This window comes from Ranitomeya variabilis, chromosome 1 (genome assembly GCF_051348905.1).
Source record: "Ranitomeya variabilis isolate aRanVar5 chromosome 1, aRanVar5.hap1, whole genome shotgun sequence".
NCBI classification, from domain to species: Eukaryota; Metazoa; Chordata; class Amphibia; order Anura; family Dendrobatidae; genus Ranitomeya; species Ranitomeya variabilis.
This window is the reverse complement of record NC_135232.1, coordinates 471,041,310-471,064,812: the sequence shown is the minus strand read 5'-3', so window position 1 is coordinate 471,064,812 and position 23,503 is coordinate 471,041,310. Positions and strand designations below refer to the sequence as shown.

General features: G+C 42.9%; 1 protein-coding gene across 1 annotated transcript in view; it reads right to left on the bottom strand.

Annotated features, from left to right (window-relative positions):
* Positions 1-23,503, bottom strand: part of SHB (SH2 domain containing adaptor protein B) — a 199,791-nt gene that overhangs the window by 70,713 nt on the left and 105,575 nt on the right. Inside the window, exons 3-5 of the mRNA XM_077250601.1 lie at positions 19,672-19,884; positions 3,165-3,336; positions 2,575-2,694 (exon numbers count right to left, since the gene is read on the bottom strand). Coding sequence (XP_077106716.1) covers positions 2,575-2,694; positions 3,165-3,336; positions 19,672-19,884 — 505 coding nt within the window. The remainder of the gene's footprint in view (positions 1-2,574; positions 2,695-3,164; positions 3,337-19,671; positions 19,885-23,503) is intronic.

Sequence of the window (23,503 nt, the reverse complement as noted above, 5' to 3'; positions counted from 1 at the left end):
CTGACCATGGTATTACTGTGCTCAATTGGCCAGCCAACTCTCCTGACCTGAACCCCATAGAGAATCTGTGGGATATTGTGAAGAGAAAGTTGAGAGACGCAAGACCCAACACTCTGGATGAGCTTAAGGCCGCTACTGAAGCATCCTGGGCCTCCATAACATCTCAGCAGTGTCACAGGCTGATTGCCTCCATGCCACGCCGCATTGAAGCAGTCATTTCTGCCAAAGGATTCCCGACCAAGTATTGAGTGCATAACTGAACATTATTATTTGATGGTTTTTTTGTTTGTTATTAAAAAACACTTTTATTTGATTGGACGGGTGAAATATGCTAATTTATTGAGACAGGTTTTTTGGGTTATCAGGAGTTGTAGGCCAAAATCATCAGTATTAAAACAATAAAAGACCTGACAAATTTCAGTTGGTGGATAATGAATCTATAATATATGAAAGTTTAATTGTAATCATTACATTATGGTAAATAATGAAATTTAACACTATATGCTAATTTTTTGAGAAGGACCTGTATATACACACACACACACACACACACACACACTAGATGGTGGCCCGATGCTAACGCATCGGGTATTCTGGAATATAGATGTCCACGTAGTATATTGCCCAGTCACGTAGTATACTGCTCCATGCAGTTATGGCCCCATGGATGCCCCATATAATGCTCCATGCAGTTCTTTATGGCCCCATAGACGCTCCATTCAGCACTGTGCCACATGTAAGGCTGCTGCAATAAAAAAAAAAAAAAAATCACATACTCACCTCTCGTCGCTGCTCCTCAGCGTCCCGTCTGACTGTTCAGGCAGAGGGCGGCGCGCACACTAATACGTCATCGCGCCCTCTGACCTGAACAGTCACTGCAAGAGGACGGGAAGACGGAGCAGTGCCCGGCGGATGGAACGCGGACAGGTGAATATGAAATACTCACCTGCCCCTGGCGCTCCTGACGCTGTCCCTGCCTGTCCCATGGTACCGCAGCTTCTTCGCGCCTGCGCGAGAAGGACCTGCCATGACGTAACGGTCACATGACCGTGACGTCATGCCAGGTCCTTCTCACTCAGGGCCTGTGATGACGTTGCGGTCACATGACTGACGTCATGGCAGGTCCTTCTCATGCAGGCGCGCAGGGCCTGTGATGACGTTGCGGTCACATGGCCGTGACGTCATGGCAGGTCCTTCGCGCATACCATCCTTGCCACCGAAAACTGCCGGCGGAAGGTGAGTATATAATGATTTTTTTTATTATTATTTTTAACATTAGATGTTTTTACTATTGAGGCTGCATAGGCAGCGTCAATAGTAAAAACTTGGTCACACAGGGTTAATAGCGGCAGTAACGGAGTGAGTTACCCGCGGCATAACGCGGTCCGTTACCGCCGGCATTAACCCTGTGCGAGCGGTGACTGCGGGGAGTATGGAGCGGGCGTCAGGCACTGACTGCAGGGGAGTAGGGAGGGACTAATCGGACTGTGGCCGTCGCTGATTGGTCGTGGCAGCCATGACAGGCAGCTGGCGAGACCAATCAGCGACATGGATTCCATGACAGACAGAGGGCGCGACCAATGAATATCTGTGACAGACAGACGGAAGTGACCCTTAGACAATTATATAGTAGATTATATATATATATATATATATATATATATATATATATATATATATATATATATATATATATATATATATATATATCACCTAGGAAATAGGATCAAAAGCATCCCCCTGGTGGCCTGAAGTATGAATGTGTTGCATGTTTGTGGCACCTGGATGCAGTTATCCTTTCTTGCCTCCGAACGTAGCATCACTCTCACCTAGAGGAAAGCAATACCACTGTAACGACCAGGACTCTGGGGCGCCACACTTGGCTGAGCTGACAGCTTTGGTGGGCAGCCCTCTCTTGGCAGATTTGTTGTGGCATCACATTCTTTCCATTTATTGATAATGGATTTGATGGTGCTCCGGGGGATCATCAGCTATTTGAGATAGATAGAATATTTTTTTGCTGTTAATAACCCATCCCTGACTTGTACTTCTCAACAACCTTGTCCCTGACTTGTCTGGAGATCTCCTTGGTCTTCATGGTGTTTGGTTAGTGGTGCCTCTTGCCTAATGGTGCTGCAGCCTCTGTAGCCTTACAGGAAGGGTAAAATATATATACTGACCGACATGTGACACTTAGATTGTACACAGGTGGGCTTCCTGTCACTAAGCAGGTGACTTATGAAAAGAATTACTTGCACCAGAAATATTAATTCGCTTCATCGCAAAGGGGGTGAATACATATGTACGTGCCAATTTTTAGTTTTTTGATCTCGTAAGTTTATGTTATGTCTATATTTTGTTCACGCCATAAACTTATACTATTTAAGAAGGGGTTGGGGGTGGGGTGAAATCCTATTGACTGATAACCTTTGCCTTTAAAAAGGTACTGCAATAAGTAATGTCCCAGCCAAAAAACTCAACAGTATTTATTTCCTGCACAAATCCTTGCAGTTTTGCATAGGAATTTTCTTCATTTACTGAATGCTTCCAATAAAGCAAATAGAAAGGACTTACTTCAGTGACAAGGAATAGTCGTGCTTGCTTGTCTGACTGTTCCGTACAAGGTAACTGCATTCTTTGCACAACCGTAACAAGTTCTCAGCATCTATCCGGCTGACAGCTCCATGATACCAACTAAAACACAAAAGTTAGTTATTAAATTAATTAAATAAATAAAAACGAATTACAAAAACATTAAAACATATCAAGAAGGTTTATGAAAATTCCAATAAAATGGAGCTTTACACTGTTGATCTGAATGTATGAAAGATTATTAACCAATGGGGCCACTCAAACAAAAAAACCCAAAAAAATTATTTTTAATTTTAGTTGTTCTCCTGCCTTCAGAGTTCACATAGACACATTTGCATTTGACCAGTGTTCCATTTGTGTTCTCCTTTATGATGCGGCCGGCTGTGCACCTATGGCAGGTCAATGGCCACATGATTGTGAAACAAAATTGTGTAGCAAATGGCATCAGCCACATGCAGCCAGCCACCTAGTGTAGTCTCACCCTCACTGTTTACCAGGCATCAAAATTCCTTAAAATAATCACCATGTCAACAACTTAAAATAAAAAACCCTTTCCCCCCACAAAAACTCACATTTGTTTCTCCAGTGCAATGTTTGGGTCCACTCTTTCTCCCAGGATAGCACAAAGTTCGGGACTTCCATGTTTTATAGGCTTGAAGCCACCTCCAGGGGCTCGAAGCTGTCTACGTCTGTCACTTGACGGGGAAGGCGATGACTGTCTTATCTCACCTCCATTAAACTGAGCTGCAAAAGATTAAAGGGATGACTGAATCCAATTACTAATGTCAACCAATAACCCCCCTGGCACAGATACTGTAGAACATTGCTGCCAGAGACCGGACACCCAATTAGGACCAATGGAAAAAAAGACTGGGGAAACCGTTTCCTGCCACAGATTAGAACTAAACCGCTCTGGTCCGAGAAGGAAACCGTATCTCCCACTTACTGACAATCAGCATTAGATCAGTGTAAAAGCTTCAGAAAGTCTGGAGCCTAGAAGCTGGCAGTATGCCACAGCTCAAAAGTTCAGCGAAAACAGCGCTCTTGGGTAATAATGATTAGTCTGAACTTCTACTGAACACAAGAACTTTGTTTAGCAATGAAGGCTGGCAAACAAATCACTGACAGTTTTGACAACCATTTCATCACCATATACAGATATCTAAATAGGGCCAAAGGCATGGTCAGCGCCATAATACAAGAACATGGGGGACTAATACACAAACTAAAGCAACAAACATGATCTTAATAAAAGGAACAGCGTTTTATTGCTTGAACCGTGACATTAGAATAGTTTGGCTTTGGGATCGGTTCATCCTACCAGTCCAATAAGCCTGTTCCGCTTGTACAATGGCCACCTGGAGTCAGGCTGGCACCACCTTCACTAGGTGTGCCATACTCCGATGTAGAACTGAGACACCAAACTTCTTCAAGGGCAGCGAGATACAATTTAACCTGTCTGCCACACGCAGGCCCAAAGAGGAACCGTCACCAATGAAAGCTTTTTATATTCAAAGTGAAAAAACAACAACAAAGGAGCAGAAAAAGTGGTGCTTCAGGCTCCTTATTCACGAGGCATCAGTAAACCAGCCTTGTGCTCGGAAAAGTGTTTTTAGGAAAGCCATCTTTAAATAATACATAATTTAGAAGGATACAACAAGGCGTGGGGGACAGACAAAGCTCAGAACGGGAGGATTTTAACAGCTTCTATATTACAAAGAACCAAAATTGTGAAATGGTTAATATTTAATGAAATGTGAGAAGTAGACTTCTATAAAAGCCATTTGGCAGCTGCTAAGCAGGCTCCGATGGCCGCACATGAGCGTAGTCAATTGGTATGGGATCAAAAGGGAATCTGTCAGCAGGTTTAACATGTAATCTGAGAGCAGAACGATGTATGGGCAGAGAGCCTGATTCCAGTGATGTCTCAATTTGCTCAGCAGCTTGCTATAGTTTCAATACAATCAGTATGAGCAGGAGATTATTACTAGAGAACTGGCAGTCACGTGCTATGCAGTCCAGCTACTTTGGGAAACCCAGCCTCCAGCACTGATTGGCAGGTCACTGACAATGTACTGTGTGCTCAGGAAGCTGACAATCAGGGGTGTGAACTGACCAGACAACGGCTTTATCTACAAGAGAAAAAAAAAAAAGGGCGGTGATGTATGCGATATGCGTACTCTTGGGCAGAAGACCTCTAGTGAGCGCGGTCTACTCCATCCAAGTGTATAGGGCAAGGCCATACCCACTAGAAGTGCGCTGGAGGGATTCAGACTTTTCATTTTAGCCCGGACAACCCCTTTAAGAGGTTTTTCAGCTTGCCAATAAAGATGAAGATTCTGTGTGAAGCTGGACTCTCCTTCACTCTCTTGTGGATTCACAAAACTACAACAAGCAGCCCAGTAAGTGGCATGAATAGAATCGGGGTCTCTCCCCCAAAACCATGCTGCTCTCAGATTCCAAAGCAAAAACCTGCAACAGATTCCCTTTAATCCACTTATAAGAACACTTCGCGTGGACAACAAAGTGATCTCATTACAACAGGATAGGAGTTAAATGCTACTACAATGGAAGATGCTCATGGCATGTGCGAGTGGTTGGGAATGGTGCCTAAATTGGCTCGGATCTGCTTACCCCAGTTTTTTTGCGACTGATGGAAAGAACCTGTACAAGTGTCACCTTCTCAGGAGGAGGTGCAAGACTAGCAAATGAGAAGGTAAGAAGTTGGTCTGAGGGTCATGGAAAAGGTTTGAAAAAAGAAACACCAAGCACTTTGGGCGCGGTCTATCTGTAAAACCTAGTTAAAAGGCCACCAATAATGCCAATACTAGCTGGCACCAAAGCTGGGAGATCTGAACATAGAATATACTGTAAACAGTATTAAGGGAAAATTGTAATATAACTGCGACATACAAAACGGACATCGCATTTTTAATTGGGCACGTTGTATGTACTTTGCGTTTATTTTTGCATGGATTTAATATATCTGCCAAGCCAGCTTATTCCTGTAACACTATGTATACCATTACAAATATGGACTATGTAATGAGCCATGGCCTCCTGGGAGAGGTATGGCATATTAGTCAGTGCTGGCTTTGTACGCTGATTACACAATTAGTAAGAAAACTGGGATATTACGAATTCATACATAGACTCTAAATGCTTTTCATGTTCTACAGTAAATGTCCAAAAGGCTGCACCCTGAAAAAAACGTACCATCGCTGGGAGAATATTAATATTTTATGCACCATTTCTTTGAGAAGTTGAACGTATTAGTCATCAAATAGAATAAAAAAAAAAATAAGAGTTTTTCCATATTCATTCTCAATTACATAGACATTCCGGGGATGCCGAACTGAAATACTCAGTGTAGTGATGACCAAACGTGCTCGGATTGCATGATATCATCGCATGCTCGGGTGTTATCCCAGTATCTTCAGTGTGCGCGTACAGTACAGACCAAAAGTTTTGACACACCTTCTCATTTAAAGATTTTTCTGTATTTTCATGACTATGAAAATTGTACATCAAAACTATGAATTAACACATGTGGAATTATATACTTAACAAAAAAGTGTGAAACAGCTGAAAATATATCTAATATTTTAGGTTCTTCAAAGTAGCCACCTTTTGCTTTGATAACTGCTTTGCACACTCTTGGCATTCTCTTGATGAGCTTCAAGAGGTAGTCACCGGGAATGGTTTTCACTTCACAGGTGTGCCCTATCAGGTTTAATAAGTGGGATTTCTTGCCTTATAAATGGGGTTGGGACCATCAGTTGTGTTGAGCGGAAGTCAGGTGGATACACAGCTGACAGTCCTACTGAATAGACTGTTAGTTGCTTTTTTCTTGCCATAATACAAATTCTAAGTAAAGAAAAACGAGTGGCATCATTACTTTAAGAAATGAAGTTCAGTCAGTCCAAAAAATTGGGAAAACTTTGAAAGTGTCCCCAAGTGCAGTGGCAAAAACCATCAAGCGCTACTAAGAAACTGGCTCACATGAGGACCGCCCCAGGAAAGGAAGACCAAGAGTCACCTCTGCTTCTGAGGTTAAGTTTATCGGAGTCACCAGCCTCAGAATTCGCAGGTTAACAGCAGCTCAGATTAGAGACCAGGTCAATGCCACACAGAGTTCTAGCAGCAGACACATCTATACAACAGCTGTTAAGAGGAGACTTTGTGCAGCAGGCCTTCATGGTAAAACCACTGCTAAGAACAGGCAACAAGCAGAAGAGACTTGTTTGGTATAAAGAACACAAGGAATGGACATTAGACCAGTGGAAATCTGTGCTTTGGTCTGATGAGTCCAAATTTGAGATCTTTGGTTCCAACCACAGTGTCTTTGTGTGACGCAGAAAAGGTGAAAGAATGGACTCTACATGCCTGGTTCCCACCGTGAAGCATGGAGGAGGAGGTGTGATGGTGTGGGGGTGCTTTTCTGGCGACACTGTTGGGGATTTATTCAAAATTGAAGGCATACTGAACAAGCATGGCTACCACAGCATCTTGCAGCGGCATGCTATTCCATCCAGTTTGCGTTTAGTTGGACCATCATTTAATTTTCAACAGGACAATGACCCCCAAACACACCTCCAGGCTGTGTAAGGGCTATTTGACCAAGAAGGAGAGTGATGGGGCGCTACGGCAGATGACGTGGCCTCCACAGTCACCAGACCTGAACCCAATCGAGATGGTTTGGGGTGAGCTGGACCGCAGAGTGAAGGCAAAAGGGCCAACAAGTGCTAAGCATCTCTGGGAACTCCTTCAAGATTGTTAGTAGACCATTTCCGGTGACTACCTCTTGAAGCTCATCAAGAGAATGCCAAGAGTGTGCAAAGCAGTCATCAAAGCAAAAGGTGGCTACTATGAAGAAGCTAGAATATAAGACATATTTTCAGTTTCACACTTTTTTGTTAAGTATATAATTCCACATGTGTTAATTCATAGTTTTGATGCCTTCAGTGTGAATTTACGATTTTCATAGTCATGAAAATACAGAAAAATCTTTAAATGAAAAGGTGTGTCCAAACTTTTTGTCTGTACTGTATATTGTGTTTGAGTCCCTGCGGCTGCATTATTTAGGGCGGTAGCCATAACACATGTGGGGTGACTAACAGCGGCGAATCATGCATACACAGGGACTCGAACACATTATTCGAGCACGTTTGGTCATCACTAACAGAGGGCCAAAATTAAAAACCCAGATTATAAAGGGGATGGGAGTGGCTAACTGAGCTCAGCTGAGAGCTCAGAGTTTCCAACATGGCAGATTAACCCCTGCCCTGCCAAAGGAAATAAACTCTATTAAAAAGAAGTAGTGCTTCTTCTCAGCACAGGAATAGGAGCAATCAGACGCTGCGGTCTTCTGGCTCCTCTCTGTTGCAGTACCCCTTGACACCACTAGCTAGGTGTGGCGGAAACAATGATGGAGCACATTTGCGTTCCACCAGCCAGGAGCGGCGGAAGGGACGTCACAGAAGGCGCACATTCTCGCAGAGGAAGTGATGGATTGAATGCACGTGTCAGCTGAGGTGGAACACAATATGCACCTCGTTCCCTCCGGTAAGCTGGGCGCCATTTTTTTTTTTTTAAAGGTATTCTCTCTATAAAGAAGATGATGTGCAAATTAACCAGCACAGACATCTGGGTTGAATGGCACCCCAAATCTGCACATTGAGGTCTTGACCTGACATGGTCCTCTGATGTACCCCAGAAAAAAGAGGAGAGGAAGGGGCGACGCATCGGGACAAAGGTATCTTATGCAATAACTACGATAAGTCGCCTTCTAGGGCTTTATACAAATTGTTGTAGGTTATAGGATTGATTTAACTCTGAATAGGATTCAGACAAGTCGGCTGCTAAGCAGGACCGGCAGCAGCGGCAAAACAACCGGCAGGCCGGATAAATGTCCTCAGCGTGCCGCATTTGGTAATCGGGACTTAGTTTGAGGACCCCTGGTCTAGTTGGTTCCTTTTTCATTCTTGACTATTCACTATCAATGGATATGTTTTTCTCGATTAATAGTCTCGAGGACATTTCATATGTATTCTGGTGATTTTTCTTTATGGTTTGGCCTGAAAAAGGCCATTTATGACTGAAATGTGTCCATTTTGTCAGGTTTTGATTTTATAGTGAAGATGTAATAAAGGAAGTTTTCTGGATCGGTCTGGTGCCTAGGAAAACCATTTTACTCTTGTACACATTCTACTAATGAAAACAATGAGTACTAATGTGAACTGGAGAGAAAAGCAAAAGTGTTTATTCCATAGGGATGCACATGGGAAATGTCTAATTGGACAGCATAAGGGAATGTTGGAAAGAGGTACTAAATTATTCAATGCAAATATTAAGCAGTGATAACTAAATAATCATTATTATACATTCAGCTTCAGTATAATAATGTTGCATTGGTCACGTCCTTCAAGTATGTAATTGTTAACGTGCATTACATGCAAGGCAGTAGACTGCATATTTTAAGGCTGTTGCTTAGCAACTGGAACTACAGTAGATGGGTGACACCACAGGAACTCCATGCCCCTGTGGATGCAGACAGTGGTACCATTCTGTAGAAGAACTGCTAGAACGTAGTGATGCATTACCAACATCCTGTACACTCCATCCAAGGTAGGAAGCTTGTGTATTATTAGATGTAAGCTGGCCATACCGCAGATATTTCAGATGACCAAGACGATTCGTTCGTGGTCATTTTGAGAAAGCGAAAGCTGTTGTTGGGGGGGGGGGGGGGGGAAGTAGTGGGGTTGTGGGTGGAGCCATTAAGTTCAGTGGAAACCCGATACTATGCCAAGACGCATGGCAGAATAGTCATCTTATCGGATGCAGGTCAGTTGTTCAGTGCAAAGGGAATAATGAATTCCTCAAAAGGATGTGCTAAAAAAAAAGTTCTTGTGCCAAGATAGCAGGAGCACATTTATTATTATTATTACATTGGCAGTGTCCCACCATGCAGAGACGCTCCAGTTCATAGTCTGCACATACAAGAGCACCTGACCAGGGGAAGAAGTACAAGTCACTTATGATAAGCGAGTATACAGAACAGCAGGGGCTCACAGCTGCTATTTTCTCAAGTAACACATTTCTCTATTTGTTTTATCACAGGAGTGAGCATTTCTGCCTAGTCTCCAGCCCTCTGAGCTTATCATAAATCAAGTCAGTGATGTAGGAGCTCCAGGGTTGCTGATCATATAGGGTACCGACATATTTTAGGAAAAGGTCATAGGACTGGTGAAGTGGCTGAAATACTCCTGTGATAAAACAAGCAGTGAAATGTGTTAGCTCAGAAAGCAGGAGCTGCTATGTGGTCTGTATACTTATCAAATGATTTATGCTTCCTCTCCTCAATAGGAGCTGTGATACGTGCCAGCCATGAACTGGAGCAACTCTGCAAGTTTGGTCACAACAAATGATAGTATATAGCAGAGAACATTACTAAAAACTCAGTATACAGTTGTGGAACTTAATAGTCAAATATCTATTGATTAAAATGTACTTTGTTAGTCTCTGTAGTTGTGAAAGGGAGTGCCCCACGAACAATGACTGAAAAAGATCTAACCAGGCAGTTCAACATTAAAAGATATCTGCCATCACTCAACTGTCACACCCATCTGTCATAAAAGTACACTAACATGTCCACACAAAAAATCTAAATTGGCCATACGACCATCCCAAATCTCTGTAACATGGCCAATTATACCTTCTTCAATAAGAAAATGGCTTATCTTTACAAATGGAGGCCAATGGTTCACACACTCCTTGGTTATTGCACCAAAACTGCACGTTCGTGTCCTACATGCCAGATGAGGACATCAGATCTATAGCCATCAGTTCAGACAATGTGGTGATCTAATCCTCCAGGACTTGTAGAAAAGGCTGATGTTTTATGGTATATGGGAAAACAACGGGGAGCATTTTCTATTTTGTTACTGCACAAAGTGAAGGGTGTAAAGTAGTGCATGGTTAAAATTGCTAATAGCATAAAAACACTTGGATTTAATGTGGTCATAAGAGACTCGGCAATTTAAAGCTTTCAGCAATGGAGAGGTTTAACACACAAACACACGGGCTCCTCAAGAGAATGATGGTGGAGTCTGTGGAAGGCTTGTACGAGAGGATTAGATTTAATTATATCTGTTTCCAACTGCATGGAAAGGTTATTAAAAGCCAATTACCTCTTTTGAATGCAATGAAGCAAGCAGAGGCCATCCCAACGTCCTCTTTGCACTACTTAATACTGAAATTAACAGCATTTTAATTCTTCGTGATAACGTCCCCTCATGAGAGACAATCAGGAGGAGGTAAAATACAGAGCAATTTTCTGAGCAACTAGGGAGTAAAAGATATCAGGGCATATTGGTGCGATTCGCTAAACCACAAAAATACACATGGCTTACCGTCAAACAATAATCTACATTCCCTGACAACAATGAACATTTGTTAGCTTACGTAAGGTACTTTCTGCACAGAGGCAAATAAACAAAGATAAAACCTATGGCAAGGTGTCCACTCACACAACATGATTGTCCCAAGGATGGAAAGTCAACACTTTGTCCACATTACACATTCGTATGTCACAGGCGAAGTACGGCCCACGAGAATCACCCAACTGGACCTTGACAGCCTGGCATATACCTAGGTAGCGGTCATGTTCAGATCAGGAGACCTGCAGCCGGTCTACGAAATCGGCATGGATGTGTGAATGCGGCCAACCAGCGAGTGCTCATCAACAGTAGATTGCTGGCAGACTATGGGATTTTGCAATGGACTGGTTGCCCAGTCTTAAAAGTTAAAAGGGCTGATCACTTTTTCTTTCCCCCAAGGATACTTTCACACTAGTCCGTCGGTACGGGCCGTCGCAAACCGTCGGCCCGACGTACCGATGGACAGTGTGCTAATTAATCACAACGTGGGCAGCGGATGCAGTCTTACGACGCAACCGCTGCCCAGTGTGATGAGCGGGGAGGAGGGGGCGGAGTTTCGGCCACACGATGGATGCGACGTGTGGCCATATGCTGCAATGCGTCGCTAATGTAAGTCTATGGGGGAAAAAGCGCATCCTGCACACAACTTTGCAGGACGCGTTTTTTCTCCTAAACGACGCATTGCAACGTATTCCAAACGACGCTAGTGTGAAAGTAGCCTAAAATGGCCTGTGCTGGAGAATTGCAGTGACTTATTCAGTCTTCCTCCACAGTTATGACTTGTATGTGTACAGACGTGTAAAAAACTAAGTACACACTCTTTGAATTCTATGGTCTTACTTATCAGGACAAAATTGAAAAAAAACTAAATGGTCCTTATATCTTAAAATTAGGAAAATGCTTCAAATGAATAAAACCACAAACTTACACCGGATGTCTTAAAAACAAGGCCAAAATGCAGAAGCAGTGTGTGAATAATTAAGTGCACCCCATGAGTCAATATATCTTCTAGAACCAGCTTTAGCAGCAATAACGAAGTCATTGTTTTCTGCATAAATTTATCAGTCTCTTACTGTTCTTGTAGATATTTGGACCCCTCTTTACAAGCTGCTTAAGGTCACTGAGGTTTGTGGGCTTTCAATATGCACAGCTCTCAAAGGGAATTGGTCAGCAAGTTTTTGCCATGTCTGAGTAGGAGTTGTCTAACCACACCCCCTCATGTGATAAGCAGCTCACTGTCAATACACAATGTACACAGAGCTGTGGTGTGAGCGGGCTATAACTCACCATGAGTAAGGCTATAGGCCAAAACACATACACTTACCATGACTAAGGCTATACGCCGAAATGCGTGGATGTGGCTTGTATGTCCAGCTATACAGCTTTTTTAGTAAACGCGAAGTTTTCTATTTACTCCTCATCTTTGGAGGACTCAATGATTGTCTTGCTACAGCCCTGGGTGGCTCCATGCAATGTCTCCCTGTAAGTAAAAGCTTTTACTGCTGGTGAGCCGACTCTCCCATTCCTTCCCTGGTTTGGTTGATCATTGGAATCAGGGTTTCTTCCTAAATTTTGCTGCTCTCAGACGAGGTAAGACAATCCTGATGACAGATTCCTTTAAGGTCCGCTATTGTATTTCAGTTGGGTTGGGGTTGTAATACAAATCATCTTTACTGTATTATTTACAATCGGATGTCAAACTCAAATTCACAGTGGACCAAGATTAAAAACTTGGACAAAGTTGTGGGCCAACCTTCATATTCATAACAATGGTGACAAAAAAAGGGGGGGGGGGGGTAATAGGCTGGGGAAATCTGCCTAGGGTAATCTTAAAACCATTTAAAGGAAATCTTAAAGTTGGATCAACCCTCCTAAGCCATCAAAAATGGACATATAGGTCAGATAAAGTCGAATAAAAGGACACCTTGATACCTGTGAACCGATGTCTTATTCCAGAGAAATTCACTTTTTACTTATATGTAAATGAGCTGATAAGATCTATGGGTGGGATACTGATCTGCATGAGAATCTGTCTCCAGAAATTATTAGAAATGACGGGGTGATACCAGTGTGAGATAAAGGCTGATAAGTCTGCTCTCCTGATCTTCACGTCTCACACTGGTAACACCAATTCATCTAAGAGAGGCAGATTTTCAGGGAGCTCGGAGTCTTGCCCATAGATCTTTACAGCTCACTTACATATAAGAATAACATGGATTTCTCTGGAATAAGACATTGGAAGAGATACCAAGGTGTCATTTTATCAATCTTTTTATGACCCATATGCCCATGTATGCAGCTTATTAGGGTTGAGCCCACTGACAGATATCCTTTACTGGAGCAGATTTTGCTTTTATGCCAGCATACTTAAAACCATAGCATTTAAAGAAGGTGTACTTTGTTTTCCGTATGACTATGTATAGGGGTGAAACATCTTGGCTAAATTACTAGAAGCTGGCAGTTATATAATGTACACAGCCGGTTTAAGCAGCCGGTGATCAGATTGTAATACGTATGGCCGCTTGCCATGCTTTATTGGCATTAGAGTACCCATTGTGTTTGGATTTTCTTCCCAACCATACTTGTTTAAACAAGTTGTAGCCAAGGGACATTTATCTAAACACACAGGGTAGAAGAATGGTTACCACACAGGAAAAAAAAAAAATATATAAAAGGTTTGCTTTACTTGTCACAATGCCATTAAGTGTGAGGCACAAATACTCGATAGGTTTGTGATCCAGAAGGTGCAAAAGATGGTAGATGGATCTTGGTCCTGGTGCCACCCTTACTATCTATAGGCAACCAGCTTCAGCCTGCCACATGGTCGGCGGGGGCAGAAGCTGTGAGAAGTTTTAGGTTACACCTCAGCATGTAACCGATATTATTTCTAAATAATGCTCAGGGACAGCTCCCAACACATGAGAAATGGGCGAGTACAAAAGCTTAGAAATGCTAGACACCAGTACATTGTTTGGTCATTCTCCGGGATCTCCAGAGTGGTGGTATAAATAAGATGTCCTCTAAGGCTACGTTCACACTAGCGTTGTGCGCCGTTGCGTCGGCGACGCAACGCACAACGCACGCAAAAACGCGTCAAAACGCACGCAAAAACGCTGCGTTTTGCGACGCATGCGTCGGTTTTTGCCGAAAATCGGACGCAAGAAAAATGCAACTTGTTGCGTTTTCTTGGTCCGACGCTTGCGGCAAAAAAGACGCATGTGTCGCACAACGCAACAAAAAAAAAAACGCATGCGTCCCCCATGTTAAGTATAGGGGCGCATGACGCATGTGTCGCCGCTGCGTCGCCGACGCAAACCCGACGCACATTAGCTTAACGCTAATGTGAACGTAGCCTAAGCGACAACGACCTAGTATACGGGGCAGAACACACTGCACAGACTGACTTCAGCAGTGATATTCATTGTTGGATTTCGGAGGCTTATAAAATATAGAAAACACGCAGGTTGTAGACAAAATGCTCCACGTGTAAAGCTCAGCTCTCATCATAGGTAACTTTGTACAGTAAAAGGGCCAAGCAGCAGTGGAAACCCTACATATATCCGCCCTTCCCAAACCCGGAGATGGCAGGTGTTCTACATACAAATAGCAGCAAGTTCAGTGTCAGCCCCAGGCATTTTAGTATATCATCATATAAAAGCTTTTGCATGTCACTTTGCTTCCTGCAACTGCGGGCAAGGAATTGGCCCTTAGCTGCAGCTCAACAGCAGACACCATGAAACAAATACAAACACAGAAGACAATCAAAACCTCAACGTGTGTGCCAATAAGTGGCTTCACAATAATCTGATGTGTGGTTACAGGGAAGAAAAAAAATTTACTAAAAAATAGTAAAAGGGTATGTGTCTACACACCGGATTACATCCGGAAAAGCTGCGGATTGAATGCTGCGTAGAGCCACAGCGTTCACCCCGCAGCATCCAGATGTTACAGCATAGAGGAGGGGATTTTATGACATCCCGCCTCCACTATGCGTGTGAACACGCATCCGGCGGCCCTGTGTTTCCGGACATGCGGCGTGTCTCTTTAGATCGCAGCATGTCCATTTACCTTGCGGCGACGCGCTGTCACCGCAAGGTAAAACACAGGGCCCTCTGTATGGGGTGCGATGATTCCGGATGTGTGCAATGAACACATCCGGAATCACCGCAAGTACAGAAGGGGGCGGCGCTTTGGGCGGAGCGGGTTTTCTGCTCCGTCCAAAGGGCCGGCAATCCGGATAGTGGAAACATACCCCTAGAAATGGTACCTGTGGAACAACGCTGCTCATATGATTGACAACTAATCCATATACCAGGATTAGTACAAATTTGCTTCCACATGAGCCAAGCAGCTGTCAGTTGCCCATTCAACTATCTAATTTCCCTCTATTATATGCATTTAATTTATACATCTCTCTCCCTATCCATGCAATCCCTCTTCCCATCCATCAGTGAAGGGAGTTGGAGATGATCTTTATTGCCAGGGCTGGTGTTCTGGTGCTTTGTGTATTGCTTCTATTCCTCCATCAGCATTTTGTACAGGACATTGTACTAGAGCTCTGTGTGATGCTGGGGGAGGAGTTTAGGTGGAGGTACAGGTCTGTGCTCACTGCTGGCTTGCAGCCCAGCACATGGGCTAATTGGAAATGTAGTCAGAATGGAGCAGTGGTTCTTGAGCAGGAAGTGATCGCTAGACCAACAGAGCTAATCCCATTGGTCAGGAAGTGAATTACAAAAACATGAAACATGGCAGAAAAGTTACATGGGGAAGCATTTAGCAAAAACAGTAGCTGAGTTAGGGTAGTGGACAACCACTAACAGTAAATTTATGATTCCCTTCCCTTTGGTAGATTTTATCAGAACTGAAAAAACCTCTAATGACCAGTCAAGCATGTATTCAGCTCTGTGATGCGCTTTTGTAGAGCATTTATCATGAGTTACCACAGTGGAGATAAACCGTGTAGAAATATTGGGTCTTTTTACTGTGGCTCCCGACTATACTCCCATGACTGCTGATGGTCCAGAAATGCAGGCACTGTAAGGATATAAAAACAGTTCATCAGCTCATTGTCACTGGTATAGAAGATTTACTGAAGTGGGTCACGGTGCACAAAGGGATCCGGCTGTCTCCTGAGCAGAAACCATGGAAAAAATAGTGGAAATATCCAGCAATAATCCAAAAATGTTTTTCATATACAAAATAAGACATTTATTTGGATATGGCTAAAAACAAAGGAAAAAAGAAGATAATATAAAATAACAAAGTGGACACTGGGGTCTATGCGTTTCAAGCTTCACAGGCTCCTAGTCTTGCGTTTCTGTCAAGACTAAGCCTGTGAGGCTCCAAATGCATAGACCCCAGTGTCCACCATGTTTTTTTATATTAACTTCAATTTTTCTTTGTTTTTAGCCATATCCAAAGAAATGTGATGAATATACATACACACACACACACACACACACACATACACATACACATATATATATATACATATATATCTATATTTATTATTATTATTTTTTTTTGCGGTTGCTGGATTTTTCCACTATTTCTTCCACTGTCCCGACATACCTTGCAACTGCCCTTATAAAAAGACCAACACCTGACAACATTTGTGGGGCTGACAATTGGCATTGTGGGCAGTCTCCATCTACACCTCCTGAAAGTCAGTTATACTTTGGGTGCCTGGCTATCATTTATTCGGCAGGTTTTTTGTGTTTTTTTACATTTATCTGTTCTTAAAGGGAATCGATCATGTGAAACAATTTTAACCTGCAGATATGGGGTTAATCAGCGTTGTGAAGCTGCCCCGCTGCATACAGATGCCTGGCTACAAGAAGAAAATTAATTTGTTCAAAATATTTTTTTATGCTCAATTTTTTTTTTTTGAGGATTTGTCTATGAAATGGCCACAGTGTGAACATGTGCAAGCGTTGTATGTATGCCAGTTTATAGTCCAGCGCAGGTTCTTGGTTTTGCTACATTAAAAGAGTACGTAACTGACTGAGTACAGCAATCTGTTTCCATCAGTCCCGTAGACTTTGAATAGAGTAGTATGATGCATAATTAATGGTGTATTTATTCAAGTGCAGGAATCTCTGCACAACTCATTTAATGGAATACTTTAACGGAATTTATGAACTGCCTATTGCAGCTCCCATTAACATGTGGCATGAAAAGGCTTGCTACTATTGTCATAACTGTAGTTGAACAATAGGAATATTTTGTATTCTGACTCTTCCTCATAAAAATATATACGGCAATACGCAAACTCATTGTTAAAGAGGAGTTTCTAAGAAATGATCATAAACTCACAAAAATATTGGGAACTGGACAAAGTGCATGCTCCGTTCAACCAACACTATAGTTATTAATGTTCTCAACACCTTTAGTATTTCTCACATTTTGTATAAGCAAAACCACACAAAAAATAGAAAAAGTGCAGAAACCAGCATGTGTGAACACACAATACACTCAGTCTGTATACATTCTAGTTAACTCGTGTTCTGCCAGCGAGCGAATTATATTTGCTTAGGTAGACAATTTGCACCATTATGCAAAATTATGGGATTACCATGCTTTTCCCTGGTGTCACCTCTGCTTGTTCCGGTGTAAGAATTAGAATATCAGATATTTGAGCTTGTTCACGTAAAATCCAGACTGCAGCAAATGGAGCAGGAAATAATCAATTGATTGTGTGCGTGTTGTCAAAAAAAGGGGGTGGCATCTGTTTCAGAAATCACCTAATCATGCAGATGATGGGGTGGCAAGTGTCATTTCTTCCTCCAGAAGCAGGCATGATTAGAGAAGCAGATGCTGAGCTAGCTGAAGTGTGAGGGCCCCCGTTGACTGGATCCTGGGTGGTCTGGTAGACTAATTAAACATACAATATCATTCTTGTATGATTGGGAAGTGAAGATTGTGTGACATTCACAACCAGGCGGGGCAAAATCAGACCCAAAAGACTTCTGGCCTTCATCAAAGAATGCTTATATTTTCAGCAACTGGGGAAATTAAACATTTACTTTGAACTTCCCTCAACGCCACAACATAGGATTACACAGATTCTAACGAACACTCAGAAAATAAATACTAACTACTAATTACCAACACTACAGACATCCATGTGAAGCATTGGAGTGCTACTCGATTCATTGAGATGTCCTATGTTGATCTTCAAAATCTGATTAGAATAGGACATTGTGAGGAGCTGGCCACAAAGGAGCACCGGTACGTCGATCTTGTTGCCTTTATTAGAGATCTCCCTGCTCGTCAGTTTAAGTGCACCTGAAAGTGTTCAGCTTCAGGAATCACTTTCTATTCAGAGACAGAAAGCAGAGGAAGACATGTGGGCTGGCTCTCATGTGTACATGTATACATAAGGCCTACATTAGTATTTCTGTCCTGCATCTGGTGGGGCATGGGTGTGTTACCTTTGCAGGGGGCATCCCTAATACACAACCCTGCAGAAAGGCTGGAGACTCAGCTTCTTTAAAAGTCTTCATTATTTGAGGTAAAAGCAAATGTTTAAATCGGGAAGGGTGTGAACACTTCTCCCCATCCAGGAGGCAGATCCCAGGAGAATAATAAGCCACATGTTTAGTGAGGCAGTTGGTGCAGTAACGCCGAGGGGTGAGGATCTGTTGGTGAAGTCCTGGTGCCCTGTATGGATGGCCTATGGAGATTGGTTGCTGGCTGGAGCTGTGCTACAGTTGTGATATTTATCGTCTGCATGTGAGGAACTGTCTTAAGGACTGTTGTTGCCAGCTGGAGCAGGAGTCCTGTGCTACGGTCATGGTATGGAGCACGGACTGGCTACAGACTATACTGGGGGAGATACAAAAGCTGTGGGCAAACAAAGTTGGGAGACAGTGGGTACCGCCTGGTATGGGGGCAGTGGAACTATTGGCTCCAGGATGAGATCTGTTGGACTGGAGACATTGCATTGTGACCATCTGCCAGGAACTGCTGTAAGACCATGGTTGTAAGGAATAAAAAAAAAATATTATAGAAAGAAAAATCCAGTGCTGCAAGTCCATAAAATCCATTTTCTTTTATTCCATAACTTCAAAAAGCATAATAACAATTAAGTCATAGTCCAGACATTAAAAACAAACACGTTTCAACGCAAAAATTGATTCAATGATTAAGATGCACGTTTTTGCATTGAAACGCATTTGTTTTTAATGTCTGGACTAGGACTTAATTGTTTTTATGCTTTTTGAAGTTATGGAATAAAAGAAAATTGATTTTATGGACTTGCAGCGCTGAATTTATTTTTTTTCTAAGTTCTGAAAACTTGCCACACAGCAGGATCCGCGCTCTAGGAGGTGGTGAGCAGACATTAAACTTTGTAGTATATTTTGAATTGAAAAAAAAATAGTTGCATTGTTAACCAGCTAGGTGATTATTACAACCCACAACCTCAGATCTTCACAGCACTTTTCGGAGTCTCAAGGTTCTCACACTCTGACCCGTGATTTTCTTGAATCTGTGAGTAGATCCATGAAACTTTGGCTCAGCATACTGTCCCATTGGGCAACACCTGGACACTTCACATGGATGTGTGAACCTACCCTTACCTACCATTAGAGTAATACAATTCTCAGAGAGGATATATTAATAGAGAGGAATCAGTTACCTGCTAAAGCTGGCAATGCTTTGTTCCACTCCCATGGTTGGTCATATTCATCTGCAGGCCGGTCGTCGTCTTGGGGCAGCTTGCTTTCTCGCATTCGCAAGCCAACAAGGCTTTCAGAATCCGACTCTACTCCATTACACTCTGGCTCATATGGCGTGTCGTACAACTGAATGTTTTTCTGGGGTGGTTTTTGACTCTCTTGTTTTTGAATATCTATGCAAAGAAGAGAACAATTGCCTGTTAGTTATATAGTAAACTGATTGTGCAGAATATAGTGTCCTGTGATATTGGCACAGTTGTAGAAAGCTTAGTAGCAGTGTAATGCACAATATGTCATGGAAAATCTGACTCCTCTTCTGTCACATTGCTAAATATTGACCCATTACTACTACAGTGGCTTGCAAAAGTATTCAACACCCCCATCCTCTGGCATTGCTTTGAGTTTTGCTACCTCATAATTCATTTGTGAGGGTTTGCATCAGTTCATGCACAAAAACATGCCTACAACTGTGAACATTTGGTTTTCATTTTTTCGTGACGCAAACAACAAGTAGGACAAAACAACTGAAACTGTCAGTGTGCATAACAATTCTCCCGCCCCTAAAGTCAGTACTTTGTAGAGCCTCCTTTTGTGACAGTTACAGCCGCAAATCACTTTGGATAACTATCTATAAGCTTTCTACATACAGTACATCTTGCCAGAGATTTTTGCCCATTCCACAATGTATAACTGCTCCAGCTTCTTCTTCTTCTTCGGAGGAGTCGGAGGAGGAGGAGTCGGAGGGTGTGTGTGTAGGAGTGTGTGTGTGTGTGTGTGTGTGTGTGTGTGTGAGGAGGAGTGTGTGTGTGTGAGAGAGGAGGAGTGTGTGTGTGTGTGTGTGTGTGTGTATGAGAGAGAGAGAGGAGGAGTGTGTGTGTGTGTGTGTGTGTGTGTGAGAGAGAGAGGAGGAGTGTGTGTGTGTGTGTGCGCGTGTGTGTGTGTGTGTGTGAGGAGGAGTGTGTGTGTGTGAGAGAGGAGGAGTGTGTGTGTGTGTGTGTGTGAGAGAGAGAGGAGGAGTGTGTGTGTGTGTGTGTGAGAGAGAGGAGGAGTGTGTGTGTGTGTGTGTGTGTGTGTGTGTGTGTGAGAGAGAGGAGGAGTGTGTGTGTGTGTGTGTGTGTGTGTGTGTGTGTGTGTGTGTGTGAGAGAGAGGAGGAGTGTGTGTGTGTGTGTGTGTGTGTGTGTGTGTGTGTGTGTGTGTGTGTGTGTGTGTGTGTGTGTGTGTGTGTGAGAGGAGGAGTGTGTGTGTGTGAGAGAGGAGGTGTGCGTGTGTGTGTGTGTGTGTAAAGGCTTTTTTCTACCCACTCTTCCACTCTTGTTCCCAAGCAAAGACTGAATTATTTTTTCATACAAGTAAGCTCCTTCAGGGTTACCTTTGGACTCTGTGCTGCCTCTCTGATGCCCTCTTGGCCTGGGTTGAGGGCTTTGGTGCATGCCCTCTCTTGGCAGGTTTGTTGTGGTACCATGTTCTTTCTGTTTGATGATAATGCATTTGATAGTGCTCCGCTGGATTACCCGAGATTAGGATTTATTTTTTTTTTAAATAAGTCAACCCGACTTGTACTTCAAATACGTCAGGGACAAAGTTGTTGAGGAGATCTCCTTGGTCTTCATGGTGTTTGGTTAGTGGTTCCTCTTGCTTAATGGTGTTGCAGCCTCTGTGGCTTTTCAGAAAAGGTAAAGGCCATGTGACACTTAGATTGCACACAAGTGGGCTTCCTGTCACTAAGCATGTGACTTATGAAGGTAATTGCTTGTACCAGAAATGTTTAGGGGCTTCATAGAAAAAGAGGTAAATACATATGCATATGGCAATTAGTTATTTAATCCCATAAATTTAATTTATGCATATATTTTTCACACTTCACCAACTTGAACTATTTAGTGCTGATGCATCACACACACAAATCTGATTACAAAAATATTTAAACATACATTACAACCTAACAAGATAGGTAAAAAGACAAGAGGAGGAGGGCGGGGGGACTGGATACTTCCACAAACCACTGTATACATCTAGACACTATATGAAGGCTGGAAGATGATCCACATTGAATCTAATAGCAGAATAGGATTTTTCGATCATAGGAAGCAATAAGTTTTAACAGTGGGGTATGAATGAATTCAGTTCATACCATTGAGTAGCACTGAAGTGACCTACACAATGAAGAACTCATTACACTACAGGAACTAATGGTAGAGGCACATCCAGCAAATTGCTCTTTCTGCTGGTTTAGTAATGGCTCGGTCTCTATATTCTCTGGTTATATATAGAAAGTAATAATAATAATAATAATAATAATAATAATTTTATTTATATAGCGCCAACATATTCCGCAGCGCTTTACAAATTATAGAGGGGACTTGTACAGACAATAGACATTACAGCGTAACAGAAATCACAGTTCAAAACAGATACCAGGAGGAATGAGGGCCCTGCTCGCAAGCTTACAACCTATGAGGAAAAGGGGAGACACGAGAGGTTGATGGTAACAATTGCTTTAGTTATTCGGACCAGCCATAGTGTAAGGCTCGGGTGTTCATGTAAAGCTGCATGAACCAGTTAACTGCCTAAGTATGTAGCAGTACAGACACAGAGGGCTATTAACTGTATGAGAACATGATGCGAGGAACCTGATTATGTTTTATTTTATATTTATTTATTTAATTATTTTTTTTTAATAGGCCACACAGGGATAGTTAGGTTAATGCGTTGAGGTGGTAGGCCAGTCTGAACAAATGAGTTTTTAGGGCGCGCTTAAAACTGTGGGGATTTGGGATTAATCGTATTAACCTAGGTACTGCATTCCAAAGAATCGGCGCAGCACGTGTAAAGTCTTGGAGACAGGAGTGGGAGGTTCTGATTATTGAGGATGCTAACCTCAGGCTATTAGCAGAGCGGAGGGCACGGGTAGGGTGGTAGACTGAGACCAGAGAGGAGATGTAGGGTGGTGCTGAGCCATGGAGTGCTTTGTGGATGAGGGTAGTAGTTTTGTACTGGATTCTGGAGTGGATGGGTAGCCAGTGTAATGACTGGCACAACGTAGAGGCATCGGTGTAACGGTTGGTGAGGAATATGATCCTGGCTGCAGCATTCAGGACATATTGGAGCAGGGAGAGTTTGGTAAGAGGGAGGCCGATTAGTAGAGTGTTACAATAGTCCAGACGAGAATGAATAAGTGAAACAGTAAGAGTTTTTGCAGAGTCGAAAGTAAGAAAAGGGCGAATTCTAGAAATGTTTTTGAGATGCAGATAAGAAGAGCGAGCCAGTGATCGGATGTGGGGGGTGAATGAAAACTCGGAATCAAGGATGACCCCAAGGCAGCGGGCATGTTGCTTTGGAGTAATGGTGGAACCGCACACGGAGATGGCAATGTCAGGCAAAGGTAGGTTAGTAGAGGGAGAGAACACGAGGAGTTCAGTTTTTGACAGGTTCAGTTTCAGATAGAGGGAGGACATGATGTTAGAGACAGCGGTAACACAATCACTGGTGTTTTCTAAGAAGGTCGTAGTGAAAGCAGGAGAAGTGTATAATTGGGTGTCGTCAGCATAGAGATGGTACTGGAAACCAAATCTACTGATTGTTTGTCCAATAGGGGCAGTATACAAGGAGAAGAGGAGGGGGCCTAGGACTGATCCTTGAGGAACCCCAACAGTAAGGGGAAGGTGAGAGGAGGAGGAGGAACCAGCAAAACATACAGTGAAGGATCGGTCAGAGAGATAGGAGGAGTACCAGGAGAGAACGGTGTCCTTGAGGCCGATGGAGAGGAGCATAGTGAGGAGGAGCTGATGATC